This window comes from Morone saxatilis, unplaced genomic scaffold, assembly GCF_004916995.1.
Source record: "Morone saxatilis isolate NCDOM2014 unplaced genomic scaffold, NCSU_SB_2.0 Contig17, whole genome shotgun sequence".
Taxonomy (NCBI): Eukaryota; Metazoa; Chordata; class Actinopteri; family Moronidae; genus Morone; species Morone saxatilis.
In genome coordinates, this window is record NW_023339729.1 from 3,721,707 (window position 1) to 3,734,918 (window position 13,212).

The following is a 13,212-nucleotide window of genomic DNA, read 5'->3' on the forward strand; positions in this document are numbered from 1 at the left end:
AAAAAGACACAGAACATATAAATACATATACAACACAAGGGCCACAGAACATATAAGTACATACATGTTTTGTGCAGCTTTCTTCGGCATAGCATGTATTTTACTTTCAATTACTGAAGTTTAATCGGCAGTGGCATTTCAAAGTCATAGTTTTGGTTTATGTATTTTGGTTCATGCATTGAACAAGCAGTTAACAGATGTTTTGTACTAACTAACTAACTGAAAATAGTCGTACACATTGTATATTATCAGTATGTAGTATGGAATTGGGACACAGCTATTGCTGCTGTTTTGGTGAGCAGCTAAAATATATGTAGAAACCCAGATTAGTCCATAGAGGAAATGGAGGTGTGTGACAACAGCAACTGTCATTAAACCTGCACCTCCCGCAGCAGACGTCTGGTTAAATTTACTTTCAAAAGGCTGCAAGTTGGATCTGGATTCTTGTAAATGTACATTCATTTATTACTTGATCATAGTTGAGTATTTAGTCACATCGCTGCACTGCTTAAGCAGGTTTAAAAATTCCAGCACTATTTCACCCACATGTTACTGTTTTGACATCTCTCTGTCTTCTTCTGTCCGTGTCAGGACGAGGGTTTAGCCATCTATGAGATCCTGAGGGAGCTGGAGGCGCAGTGTCTGAGCGAGATCTCAGCCATGCTGAATGGAGAGATACCAGGAGACGAACTGGGCGACTTGTTTTTCGATTGCGTGGACACAGAGATTAAGTTCTACCAGTGAGGAGGTGGGAGGCTTCAGGAGCTTTATTTGGCTGTGTCTGGTTTTGTATCGTGCATGAATGTGTTAAACTTGGAACTGCAACTTGGGAGCACAGTAATGTAGTGATGAACATGTATGACAGTAGAAAATAGTATAAAAAGCACTGTAAAGGGTTGAGAGTGGAACTTTCTCAGCAGTCAGATAGTCAGTCTTTCCTATGTTCACTTGGTAAATAGATGCAGAACTTAAGAACAAACTATATAACATCTGATTCAAACCCAGTTTGATGAGGATTTTCAAGATCATTGAGTCTTGCATTTGTCTGTGAACAGACTACAGTTAGGCAGTGAAGTGAAATGATCAAAACCATTATGAGAACTTGAAAGTTGAGATGGTGTCTGATGTCTCTTATCTGCAAATACAGAAATATCGATGTGTGGAAGTGTGATAGTGACTGTGTGTTCCCAGCAAAGCTAAATAATGTGTGCTGTGTTTAACTGTCCTCTGTTACAGCGCCCTCAGGTGGACATCCCTAGCTCTCGCACAGTTGCAGGAGAAGGCCCTGAGACTGACAAAAACTCAGTGTTCCTGGTCTGTCGGGGCCTCCGCCTCACTCACACAACACACATCCCTGACACCATTCCATCATTAACACAGACTAAATGTCTAAACTGCACATGTGATTGGAGCATATTTATCATCTGTATTACCCAGGGAGCAATGGCTGCACCTCATTAGTGAGTATAATGATGTAGACACAGGCGCCTATGTAGAGCTGTGTGAAGTTGCACAAATACTGTGAGTACGGCATTTTTGTTTAACATTTTGTTTGTTGTTGCAAATGAGTGGGTTGTCATTTGATGGCTACCTGTAGGAAGTGATCTAATAAAGAATGTGCATAGTCTGTCCTGAGTGTGCTGTGAGCTTTCTGGCCATCCTAGTGGTGCAACTGTAGGTATTAGTAATGTTAGAGTGCATCCAAATTTGTGCAAATGTGTACGTGCATCTTTTTCTCTCTGTTTCAGCCCTCTGCTCAGAATAAAAATCTACTTTTGATCTTACTAGCCCCCCAAAAGGGAGATTCACCGAAGCGTGTAAATTTTGCTTTTGCAAAATGTTGACATGAGCCAGTACAGTGTGTCTGTAAAGTTAAAGATCCCCTTGGGACATGTATTAAGACATACAGATAATCTGCTGGGAAATAATGTGTGTCTGGTGTGTTTTTTAAACAAAACAAGTAAGATTTCCATATTAAAACCCTTAAAAAGTCATCTACTTCTACATCATTAAAAATCTATGAATATGCCAATTTTGTTCATTTCAAACCCAATGTCTCCTGCTGCACTGTGCACTGGTGGCTTCAAGTTTCACACTTGTATAAGTTGCATACTGGACCAGGGTTTATTTTCATCATCACTCTGTGTTGCTTGGATGTGAATAGTAAAATAAATGAATGAGTATGAATTATTTTGAATTCCTATTGTGACATGTCAAGATGTCTACTTTAAATAAAAAGGCCTACACTTACACATTATGTCTGTGATAATGTGCATCTCTGTCTGAATTTGAACACATCTCGTTGAACCAGAAAGCAGTCCAGAAGCCTGCAGTGATGATGTCAACTAGAGTACAATCCTGAATCTGTCCCATCATGGAAGAGCTGCAAAGACCATAGGACAGCAGCAGTGAGGGACATCTGTTTCTCATTTTATAAGATATACAGAATATATCAAACAAGGCATGTATCAGTCCACAGAGTTGGGCTGTTCTGTTTCTATAACATCTTCCAGATTAGTGGAAAGAAAACACCCAAAATGTTCTCATACTCTGGGTCAGAAATCTCCACATCATTAGCACTTACACCAAAGCTTCCAGTTTTATACCTCTCTCTATTCTGAAGGTTTTTACTGAGGGGTTTGCTTGTATAACATCCATAGCCTGATTTATATCACATTTTATTCCTAAAGATTCCCCAAATGTATTTTTTTATGGCTGTTGAAAGTATATTTTGATCTATGGAGTGTTAAAGAGGAGGAGTGAACCAGAGATATCAGAAATTTCCTCTGTAAAAAAACAAAAAACACTATAACGGAGGGTGAAGCGAGGGAGTTGCGATCTGCTCTTACAACACTAGATGCCATTAAACCCTACACACTGGACCTTTAAACATAACTTTTTCGAAAACTTGTAATTATAATTGTCTTAATGTAAGTCATCTCCTGGAGAGGTTTCATAGTTTTAAAAAAAAAATCTCTTTAGCATTACATCATTTTCTTATCTACTGCACTCCAGCCCAATGGGTGGCGCTATACAACCATGATATTAAAAAAAATGGTTTGCCCACCGAGGAAGAAGAAGGAGCAGAAGCATGTTGTTGTTCGCACTCCATCCAGGAGGTGGCGGTAATCCCTTGTTACTGACTGGGGGAGGTGGAAAAGCAAACAGTTAGGTGGTTAACCTTAGGCGGCACCACCTGAACAACTTGGTTAAAAATGTTATCCAGCTGCTTTGCGGCTTGTTGTTGGTTACTTTAATAAATATCCAAGCCTAGTTTCAGCATTTTCCCTGCTCCACCCCATTAGAGAGAGTGGAGTCGTCCAACGGAAAGGTAACGTAACGTAACGTTAGGTTGCTCCCCAATGTTTAACCGTGCTAACGTTAGTTGTTGATGTATAAACTGCCCCCTGCGTTCCAGCGCTCATTGTAACGGACTTATCACCAGGCAGAACGGTTCGTACTAATGCAACTACCGCTGCTGGCTGGAGACAATCACAAGACGCTTATTGATAATACATAGTGCGTTTGGTGTTTTCATATTAGCTACAGCTAACCAGCTAACCAACGCTTGATATTTTCTGCCATGCTAACGTTAGTTTGCAGCCAGCCTACTAACGTTAGCAAACTGCTAGTATAGCCAGCTAATGTTAACATACGCTAATAATGGCCAACAATATACTGAATCTAACCTTTCCTTCGAGGCTCAGCTGCTGTTCACTAACAGTTACTACAGCCGCTGATTTGACTGAGTAACGAGTCTCTGGTTTCTGTAACCTGGAGGGAAAAGTGCACAATCTTAGTCCATATTACGTTTCTGTAACTTTACTTTTGTCCCGTGCTTTAAAGTATTTCTGACTCCTTCATGTGCAATAGAAGAGCAGTCGATGGTGTAAGGAGTGTGTACTGTGGCTCCTCCAAGGCCTGTTTCTGATGGAAAGATCGCACTCCCACAGCAAAACTCACTTCCTTTATTATCCTTTAAGAAATATCTGAACTCACAATGGATGCATGAATTATATATGATGCTTTTAGAGCTCATAAGAGACCAAACACTATTATTTATGAATAAGTCAGTGTGAGATAAGTGATTGTTTCCTGTCTATGATCTAGGTTTGGCTTATCAATCTTTCTGAGTTCTTTGCCTCATAATTTTAAAGCTGATTGTTTTTTTTTTCTCTGCTGCAGCCTTTGACGTCCACTCAGCTGCTGGTGCTGCTGTGAGATAATGTACTCAAACAGGTCTGAGCACAGTCACAGTCGGCAGTACAGTGACAGAAGTTCAAGGCAGTGGGACGGCTATGATGCCAGATGGGAAGAAAGGCATGACCCTCACAGAGACATACCGAGGGATTCCCATTATAAATACGGTGGGGATGGCCACAGTAGCGCAGAGAGGAAGAGCAGGAGCAGAGAGTACAGTGACTCCCCTATGAGGCTGTACAGTAAAGACTCGTTGAACAGAGACAGGAGCAGAAAAAGCCCAGTGAGGAGACGCATGTCCTCACCTGATTGGAGTGTTTCTGAAAAGAAAAGGCGAAGGTTTACAGAGGGTGATGAAGACGATTACAGATACAGGCGTGTGTCTGAGGATAAAGCAAGCAGGCATTCACCAGACAGTTTTTCACGCGCACACGTAACCAGTGATTATAAACATACACTAATACAGGAGGAAGAATTCAAATACAGGAAAACATCACAAGACTCCAGACACAGATATCGGAATGAGGAGTTCACCTACAGGCAACAACACGATGATTTAACTTGCAGACGATCATCAGGATATTACAACGATAGAGATGGTCATGAGTGGAGCCGGGACCGCTCACAAGAGAGGACACGATCACAAGATCGCTCAACACAGGTCAGTCACAATAAACGTGTGTTTGCGACAGTGTAAGGACTGTGTTTATTTTTCATGTAGTTTAATGAAGTATTCCTCTTTATCGAACAGAGTTATGCCAAACCCAGAGCGAGGAATGACAGCCCTTCCACAGATAATGAGGATCATCGCCAAAACAGAGCAAGGTTTCCATTGAATGCCGGACAGGTGGGTTTGTCATTATCATCAGTGAGAGTTGCTGGCAGATGCTGCGTTTTTTACCTTAAAAATGTTTTTTGTCTCAGTATGGAGGTGAATACAGTAACGTGTACTTTCTGCTACAACAGATCCATACTGACACTCCTCTCTCCATAAAAGCGTTACTATACAAAGTATATATGGGTGACCTTCAATGGGAAGCTGGGATGCACATTATAGTAGTTTTTATAGACAGCTGTCTAACGTATTTAAATTGTTTTACTAATTTCATTGTAGAGTTGATGTGTAAGTGTGCACTGTAAAACGTAATATGTGAGACAGATAAATACACTGCATGCCTGAGGTCTGCTGTGGTCACTGTGGCCATCAGCATGTGTTGACCACACTGTAAAAAATACACGCAAATGAGATGGTGATTACCACACAAGGCTCTTTTTTACCCTTATTCAGACAGATTGATGGGATTGAGGTGGGGTTAGGTGATGTGTCAGCCCAACAACTGGCGATTGAATGTGTGTGTGTGTGTGTGTGTGTGTGTGTGCCCGCGCTCTTAGCTCTAGTAATCAAAGTATGACCAAAATCCTCAAGAACGGAAACACTCACAGGTTGTTCCATACTACAAATATATTTGTCAAGTAAAGCTTGCATAAAATAATTACATAAACAGCTTTTTTTCGGTGTTTCCCGACAGTCTTACGAGAGTGACGTCAACAACCAAAGTGCCGCTGTTCTTGAGCAGAAGTCAACCAAGGGTTTCCAGCGTTTCCTCGACGTGCTCAACAAGGGTGTGAATGTCGCCACGCTCACCAAAATAGTGACTCAGACCTCTACAAAAGGGGGTGATCAGCCACATTCTCCGTCCTCTTTCATGAGCGCTACAGATCGTCTGTGGTCTCCCACTTGTGCCGGGAGGCAGGGGGGAAGCCACCAAAATGCCAGCCACTGGAGTAAGAGCGAGGGATCCCAGAGACTGGCTTCTCCACAGCCTCGTCACAGGTCCTTCAGCCCAAAGCGGCGATCTCTGTCTAATGAGAAGTCTCTGCAAAGGGGTGAAGGAGAACAAAGCTACTTTAGCTCCAACAGTAGATCCGGGTCTCCGTCAGTGGTGGAAAAGACCACGCCGGCACCTGAAGATGAGCACAAGCACAGGCACATGCAGGATGTTTTGCAGGCCATTGGCATTGATTTAGGGTTTGAGGAACTGGGCCAAATGTCACACCGGATCCAGGAGCGGTTATACGGAAAGAAGGACGGTGACGGGGGCCGCCATCGTAGAGTAAGCAGGGAAAAGGACACAAGGCAAGCTTTTTCACCAAGACAGCAAAGTAGATCATCATCAAGCAGGTCTAGTGTTAGCCCGTCAACCCGAGAGTATTACGTGAAAGAAGACGACTATGGTGCTCAGAGGGATCTAACAGGGGAACACCAAGTACAGGTACATCAAGCCGTTGAATATAGCCAGAAGAACAGCAGTAGCGTTTTGCAGAAGCGTGAGGAAGGTGAAACCAACTCCCAGGAAAGCACTGCTGATGGTCAAGCATTTTCTCAAAACCCCACGTACCCTTTGTCAGAGCCATCTCCTACACTAGTCATGCCGATGTACTCTCCAGTAAACTGTTCACCGCTGCCGTACCCACCTCCGCCTCCTAACTTGCCCCCCGGGCTTTTCTTGCCTGGCCTGCCTCCCTTCCTCCCTTACCCCCGTGTCCCACCTTTGAATATTTTTCCATCAGTACTCGCTCAGACGAGGCACCTACTCCCACAACACATCAGTAATCCTCAGCCATTTTTGAACCTGCCAATTCAGCCTCTGAACAACACACAAAAATCCAAAACAGTGTCAAGGCCCCGCTGTTTGCAGGTCATTGAAACCAAACAACCTGGATGAAGACGTTAGAGAAGTTATACGGTGAGAATTTGCCTTTAAAACATACCAATATAGTTGAGTAAGTATCTTATGCCTCTAAAGAATAATAAAGAGATATTCATAAAGTAATAAAACAGTTGCGCCTTTGGGGGGTCCTGTTTTAAACACAAAACACACATTTGAATGTCACCTAAAAGAAAATCAACTTTGAGCATTTGTAATCAGCCAAAACAACGATTACACAGACAGTGTCACTAACAGTTTTTGACCACAACTTAAATGACAAACCACGAGGTAGTGTTCAAGGGAGCTTCTTCATTTACCCATAGCACAATGCCATGCTAAAATAACCACTGACACTAAACAAGTGTTTATTGATTTCCGAAAACTTTGTCTGTTAATTTTGTTATTCAAAATTAGTTTAAACACCATGATTTGATACATTGTATTATTTGTTGAAATATTTATCTAGAGACGTCTTTCTGTAGGCTAAATGCCTTCATTCTAATGAAAAGGCACCATAATCCAGTGTTTAGTCTTCAGATGGTTTTGGCCGACCTACGATAACAAAACTCGCTCTACACTGAAGCGTCTCTGTTTGTCCGGTTGACATGTTTTCTTTTTGTGTACTCATGTACGCAGAAAAGTGTGTAAATATTTGAATTGCATAATATTAAACAGTGATTTGAAATAAATGGTGAAGAGCTGTTTAATTGCACATTAACTGTTGGAGGAAATTTGATGTGACAATGTCCCATGAAATTGTCCTCTTTGGCAGGTTGCACAGTACATTCAGTTGTTGTCATAAACAGGAAGAAGTCGGAAAACACCACAGCCAATACTCTCTGTATAGTTTGTATATATATATATTTATATATATTTATATATACATATTCAATATATGGATGTGTATATATAGGGATTGTTTCACTACACCGTCTAACATCTGTGCAGCTGTAGTGACTTTGAGTAAGATATAGAGTAAAACAAACTGCCAGTGCGTGTATATGTATGCTGTGTGTTTGCTTCTGCTCACAATAGTTGATATTACATTAGGACTAATTATTTCTGACATACGTTTTTATTTTTCAGTTTAAAGATACAGTCTTCTCACACTACAGTCAATCAAACGGCCAACCCTATTAACAAAACAGTAAAAAAAAAGTTTAAATATACTATTCCTCCAAGGAGGAAAAATCCTCGAGAGCCATACCTATGTACAGGATATATAGAGGAGGTTAAGCAAAGGCACAGTAAGGACAAAGCACAGATAATCCATGGAGTTTATAAGAATTCGCATGGAACTGCAGTGCACCAGGAGACGAATAATAAACACTCTTCAAAAGCTTAAAACCTAAGAACTGACAGGTGAAGATGTGAGCTCAGTAGATAATCAGGTACTGACACAATGAATAAGGAACCACTGTGTGGACCCATCAGCCTCCAGTTGCCCTAGTCTCCTGTCCCATGTGCACAGGAAGAGCACATACTGAAGTATATCATCATGTAATGTGTTTATCCTGCAGTGTCGGTACTCCATCCAGCAGGTGGCGCTGTTAATGTTATCTATTTTAAACAGCACCGAAGCAGTGACAGCAGTCTTGGCCCCACTTATTTAACGTTAGTTACTATTTTTTCTGACATTAAGGGCTGTCCTTTCCTGCTGCTGAACCCGTTTAAAGCTCACCTTTGACTGTTCATTCTCCAATAAACTAGTTTTCGGAGTAACGGCCTTTAAATAAACATTTTTCCCGCGATGCGACAGAGGAAGGGCTCCTATGAGCAGCAGGTAAACAGTCTGTTAGCTGTCAAGCTAACCTCAAGCTATCAAAAAGCAAGATTAGTTGGGTTTTGTTGTTTGTTCGGTCCTTAATTTGCCAACTTATAACTTATATTGCAGCAGGTTATAGTGTCACAGAGCCTGGGTTTATTAAACGCTTGGATTTGTCTTACCACAAAAGCAATCAATATTTAAGCTAACTTAAGTTAATGTCTTTGGTTCCCAGAGATTGATGGTAACAGTCGCTTGTCTAAAAGGACAGTTTCTATTAAGTCTGTGCTATTAACCCTCAGTCATTTGTCCACATTGTTTCTGCTTAACAGAGAGTATTGACTTCATAAACTGCAACAGAGACTGACTGAAGGATGAATCCATTTAACTGGGAAGCTCTTCAAAGACTGCAGAGAAATCTGGACCTAAATCACCAGACTGTTGTTAACAGCAGCATGCACAATGCCCCAGGAACTGATGATAGCTGGGACACTTACTGCCAGCACTCAACATACACTGTTGATGAACCACAAAGCAGCATGGGGGTGCATTTATCAGAGGAGCTCTGTCATCCCTCGCAAAACTTTTACATTAAAGAGCCAGAAGTGGAGGACCCAGACGGAGAGCCGTTTGAAATGGACGAGGAGGATCCAGAGCTGAAAAGAAAGTGGATAGAGCTTAGAGAGATAGAGGAGAAGATACTGCGAAAGAAAGTTGCTATTGCTCTGAAAAAGGTTGAACCGTTTGGGAAGGAGGCGACACCTCTGGGCTTGTCCTGTAATGAACAGTCGGCTACATGCACAAGTGCAAGTCTTAAAGACAGGGTGAATTTAATTTTGCAGCAACGGCATTCTGTCAGCTTTCTGTCAGTGGTGAGTAACAGATGTATTCATATCCAATAATCAATACAGTTCTCTTCAGCTTGCAGAGGCCTATATGCTGTATACTGTACTGCCTCCTCTCTTCCTGCTCAGGTCCGCTCTTCCAAAGACAGAATGAACTCTTCCAGCCGGAGCAAGGACGTTTTGCTGCAGGAAGACCATCCCCTGAAGCTCAGAGTGAATGCACTGAGGAAGCAGAGATGTAGTAATCTCTGTGTTTTACCAACAAACAGAGAGGTTTGTAATATTTCATAGCCATCTCATTGACATTATATTTAGTAAACATATAAATAAAACGTACAAAACTTACTATACAAAAGCTGAATAAGAGAAAACACACAATCATACATTAAAGGAGTGTTTCATCTTAAAGTTGAATACAATTTAACTTACGAACTAATAATCATCAAATGTACCCATTCATCCATCTTTGTTCTATATGCTGTACTGGGGGCTGAAACCTTTCCCAGCATGCACGGGTTGAGAGACACTGTACCCTGGACCCTGGACAGCAGCCGCAGGGTTAACACATAAAGACAACCATTTATTTATATACATATTCTGTTGAGATAATATTGTAACCGATGATATCTGATGCCACTGTAACAGTTTAGTACTGTAGTCAATATTTCTTTACAGTCAGTGCCTTAAATCTTCCTGTGAACTGAAAGAGTTAATTGGGTTGTAGTTTTTAAAGGTGTTACAATAAGACATTTTGATCAGTTACAGAATGTCTTTTTCTTCTTCTTTCGTTCCGTTTATATAATCCTTGGTTGGTAGAAACGTATAAATATAGTGAAGGTTGCTTCGAGTCCCTGCCTTTATGAATGAATGTTTAACCAATAAACAATGTTTTTTTCCTGACCTTTCCCAGGTCCCTGATATCTCACCGCCTCTCGCCAGCCGAAGTGTTACTTCACCCGCCAAGGAGGAGAGTAGCGCCAACCAGGGTTTCCAGCGCTTCCTCAGCGTGCTCAACAAAGGAGTGGACATGGACTTGCTCAGTAGGATCGTCAACGATGACAGTGAGGATCTCCCTTTAGGTAAGGAGCTCCTGGACGTTCAGCCCCCTGCCATGGAGAACAAGCCAGATCTGCCCTTCAGGAGCGAGAGCCAGCGATCCAACAGCGGAGCCTCGCTGCTGGGCCGGAGTCGGACTAACAGTGGAGAGAGGAGGGCCGACCCGTCCAAGAGAGATCGTCATGAGAGATCCCTCAGTGATCACTTACCTGATATGATATGATGAGAAGAAGAATGACGGAGCAGGCCTCTGTTTTGGATCTAGTAGTCGATCCAAGTCTCCCCCGGCAGTGAAGAAGAAGAAGGAGGAAGAAGAAGAAGAAGAAGAAGAAGAAGAAGAAGAAGAAAAACCAAAGGTGGATGAACAAAGTGTACAGCTCCAGAACATTCTTAAAACTCTGGGGTTCAGTCTGGAAGTGGAAGAGATGAGCAAATTAGCAGACCGGACTCAGGAGAGGCTGTATGGGAAGAAGCATGAGGGCAAAAGGGCGGACAGCAGAGGGGAGAAGGAGAGTCTGCAGAGAGGCTCCCACAGACAGTACAGGAAATCCTCTTCCTCCTACTCGAGGTCGACCTCTAGAAGCGCTAGTACCGGCCCCTCCCACAGCAGAGACTCGAAGGGAGCGCCTGAACACAGTAGCTCGAGAGACAGGAGCGGAGATGGACTGACATGCCAAGAAAGAGAAGAAGCAGAGAGGCACAGAGACGGAATAAACTCAGAAGAAACTGCCACTTATCAACATCCACAAAACCAATCATATCCCCACCCTGCTGCTCTTTCTGCACATCCAGATTACAGTTTGTCCCAGTACTCCCAGGACAGTGCCCACCACAGTGGCACCTACACTGCTGCTACAAATTCTCACTGGACAAATACTCAGGGTGCCTTTCCTCCCTACCTTTATCCCAGCAGGCATGCTTATCCACCGAACGCCTACCATCACTTTCCTGGCTCTGCAGTGGCACCTAACATGGTTTACCCTCATCCCAATAATCTTCAAGACATTAACCTATTAGTGAATCCAGATCTGTCTACAAGCGAAGGCCAGATTGGCTCGTTTTCTGGGCCTCGCTGCCTGCAGGTCATCGCCACGAAGCAGCCAACCACTCAGAGCTGCAGGCAGAGGTATCGTTTACGTGGAAAAAACCTTGACTTATTAGTGAATCAGGTCAGAGAAGCTGTCTCCAAAGCTGTCGCTGGAGCCGAGGAACCAGTGGAGCCAGTGGAGTCAGGCGAGGAAAAACAGCCGCCAACAGAGGAGGAAATAAAGGCGAACCTGCGTAAAAAGGTTGGTGGAGTGTTGGTTTTAGTATCAATTATTAGCAATTTTTCCTTGAATTTGTCACCAACCTGTAGCTTTGCAACAGTGAATTATTTGTTACGGAACATTTCAGTAAGTTCTTCCATACTAAGTCTCTCAGATAAAACAGATTCATTCATTTTCCGACCTTCCCAGTGTCATTTTATGGAAATACAAGCTGCATTAGAGCTGCAACCATTAGTCAGATTTAATCAATTAGTTGTGAACTATTAACTATACTAATACTAATACTATTTCAATAATTTATTATATGTTTTGAGTAAACTATAATATAATTTCTGGTTTCTTCAGTCTATCACAGTAAACTGAATATCTTTGTGTTGTGTGAACAAAAGACATTTCAACTTCAACTTGGGCTTTTGGAAACAGTGATGGTTTTTCACCACTTTCTGACATTTTGGAAATGATCGAAAGATGAAACGATAATGAAAATAATCGTTAGTTAAAGCCCCACGTGGCTTTATTCATTTAATCATTCATTATTTGTTCAGGATTACCAATGACGGGACTGTTTTTTGTTGTTGTATTTCCCAACATAGACATTACAGAAATGGTAAATGTTCCCCACCTGTAAGGATAGGCTACGTAAGTTAAAGGGAGGCGTAGTTGAACTGAACTGTGGAAAATAAAAATCCATCCGCTGTGTGTGCAATATACACGATGGGTATGTCATGTAGCTGAATTGGCATTTATTGTTTAGTTTATGTGAGTCGCTTAACAGTGTAACTTAAAAAACATTGATATTTTAAATTAGAACATATTTTTAGTGACAATATTGAACTTGCTATGCTCTGAGTTCTTTCTTTTAAGCCTATATCATATATAATATAATTATAAAACACACTGTCTGGAGATTTTCTGTCTTCTTGATCCACTTTTATTTTTTCTAGCTCGAAGCGTTTAACCAGAAGGCAAAGCAAAAACGGACCCACCCAGCCGACTCTGTAACCTCTCAGACTGATTAAAGTAAGTAAACTTCGAGAACATTGAATTTTAAAAGCATGTGTCTTTGAAGAATTGGAAACTTGATAAATGTTGTGGCTTGTCACGGCTTCTGTATTGTGAGCATAGCAGCTTGTTTATTTTCCAGTAGTGTAATTAATCACTACCCATGCATAATAATACTTTCTGGCATTAGATATACTTTACATTTTAGAGGTAAAGACAAATTCCAATCAACAAAACCTCACAGAATATCTTTCTTCTCCGTCCTGAAATCTTATTGTAATAACAGAAAAGGAAATCTTAACCCTGTAAGACCCAGTGTTGCAGAATTACAACAATTTTGGTGATCCCCAAAAAACCTCAAATTT

At 41.8% G+C, this 13,212-nt stretch overlaps 2 protein-coding genes across 5 annotated transcripts in view; both read left to right on the forward strand.

Moving 5' to 3' along the window:
* The window catches only part of scrn2 (secernin 2), a 10,528-nt gene extending 8,271 nt beyond the window's left edge, over positions 1 to 2,257 (forward strand). Inside the window, 2 exon segments of the mRNA XM_035660184.1 lie at positions 592 to 748; positions 1,237 to 2,257. Of these exon segments, the coding sequence (XP_035516077.1) occupies positions 592 to 744 (153 nt within the window). The 3' untranslated portion in view covers positions 745 to 748; positions 1,237 to 2,257.
* An 881-nt stretch (positions 2,258 to 3,138) lies between these two features.
* The window catches only part of LOC118326827 (cyclin-dependent kinase 12-like), an 11,240-nt gene continuing 1,166 nt past the window's right edge, over positions 3,139 to 13,212 (forward strand). The window contains exons 1-5 of one of the 4 annotated variants that reach the window (XM_035659932.1): positions 3,139 to 3,331; positions 4,186 to 4,861; positions 4,952 to 5,047; positions 5,730 to 6,947; positions 9,009 to 9,147. In XM_035659932.1, coding sequence (XP_035515825.1) covers positions 4,226 to 4,861; positions 4,952 to 5,047; positions 5,730 to 6,926 — 1,929 coding nt within the window. In that variant the 5' untranslated portion in view covers positions 3,139 to 3,331; positions 4,186 to 4,225 and the 3' untranslated portion in view covers positions 6,927 to 6,947; positions 9,009 to 9,147. Of the gene's footprint in view, positions 3,454 to 4,185; positions 4,862 to 4,951; positions 5,048 to 5,729; positions 7,601 to 8,407; positions 8,695 to 9,008; positions 9,549 to 9,650; positions 9,795 to 10,431; positions 11,867 to 12,789; positions 12,866 to 13,212 lie in introns of those variants that run through there. The other 3 variants (XM_035659935.1, XM_035659934.1, XM_035659933.1) reach the window with 3 other exon arrangements.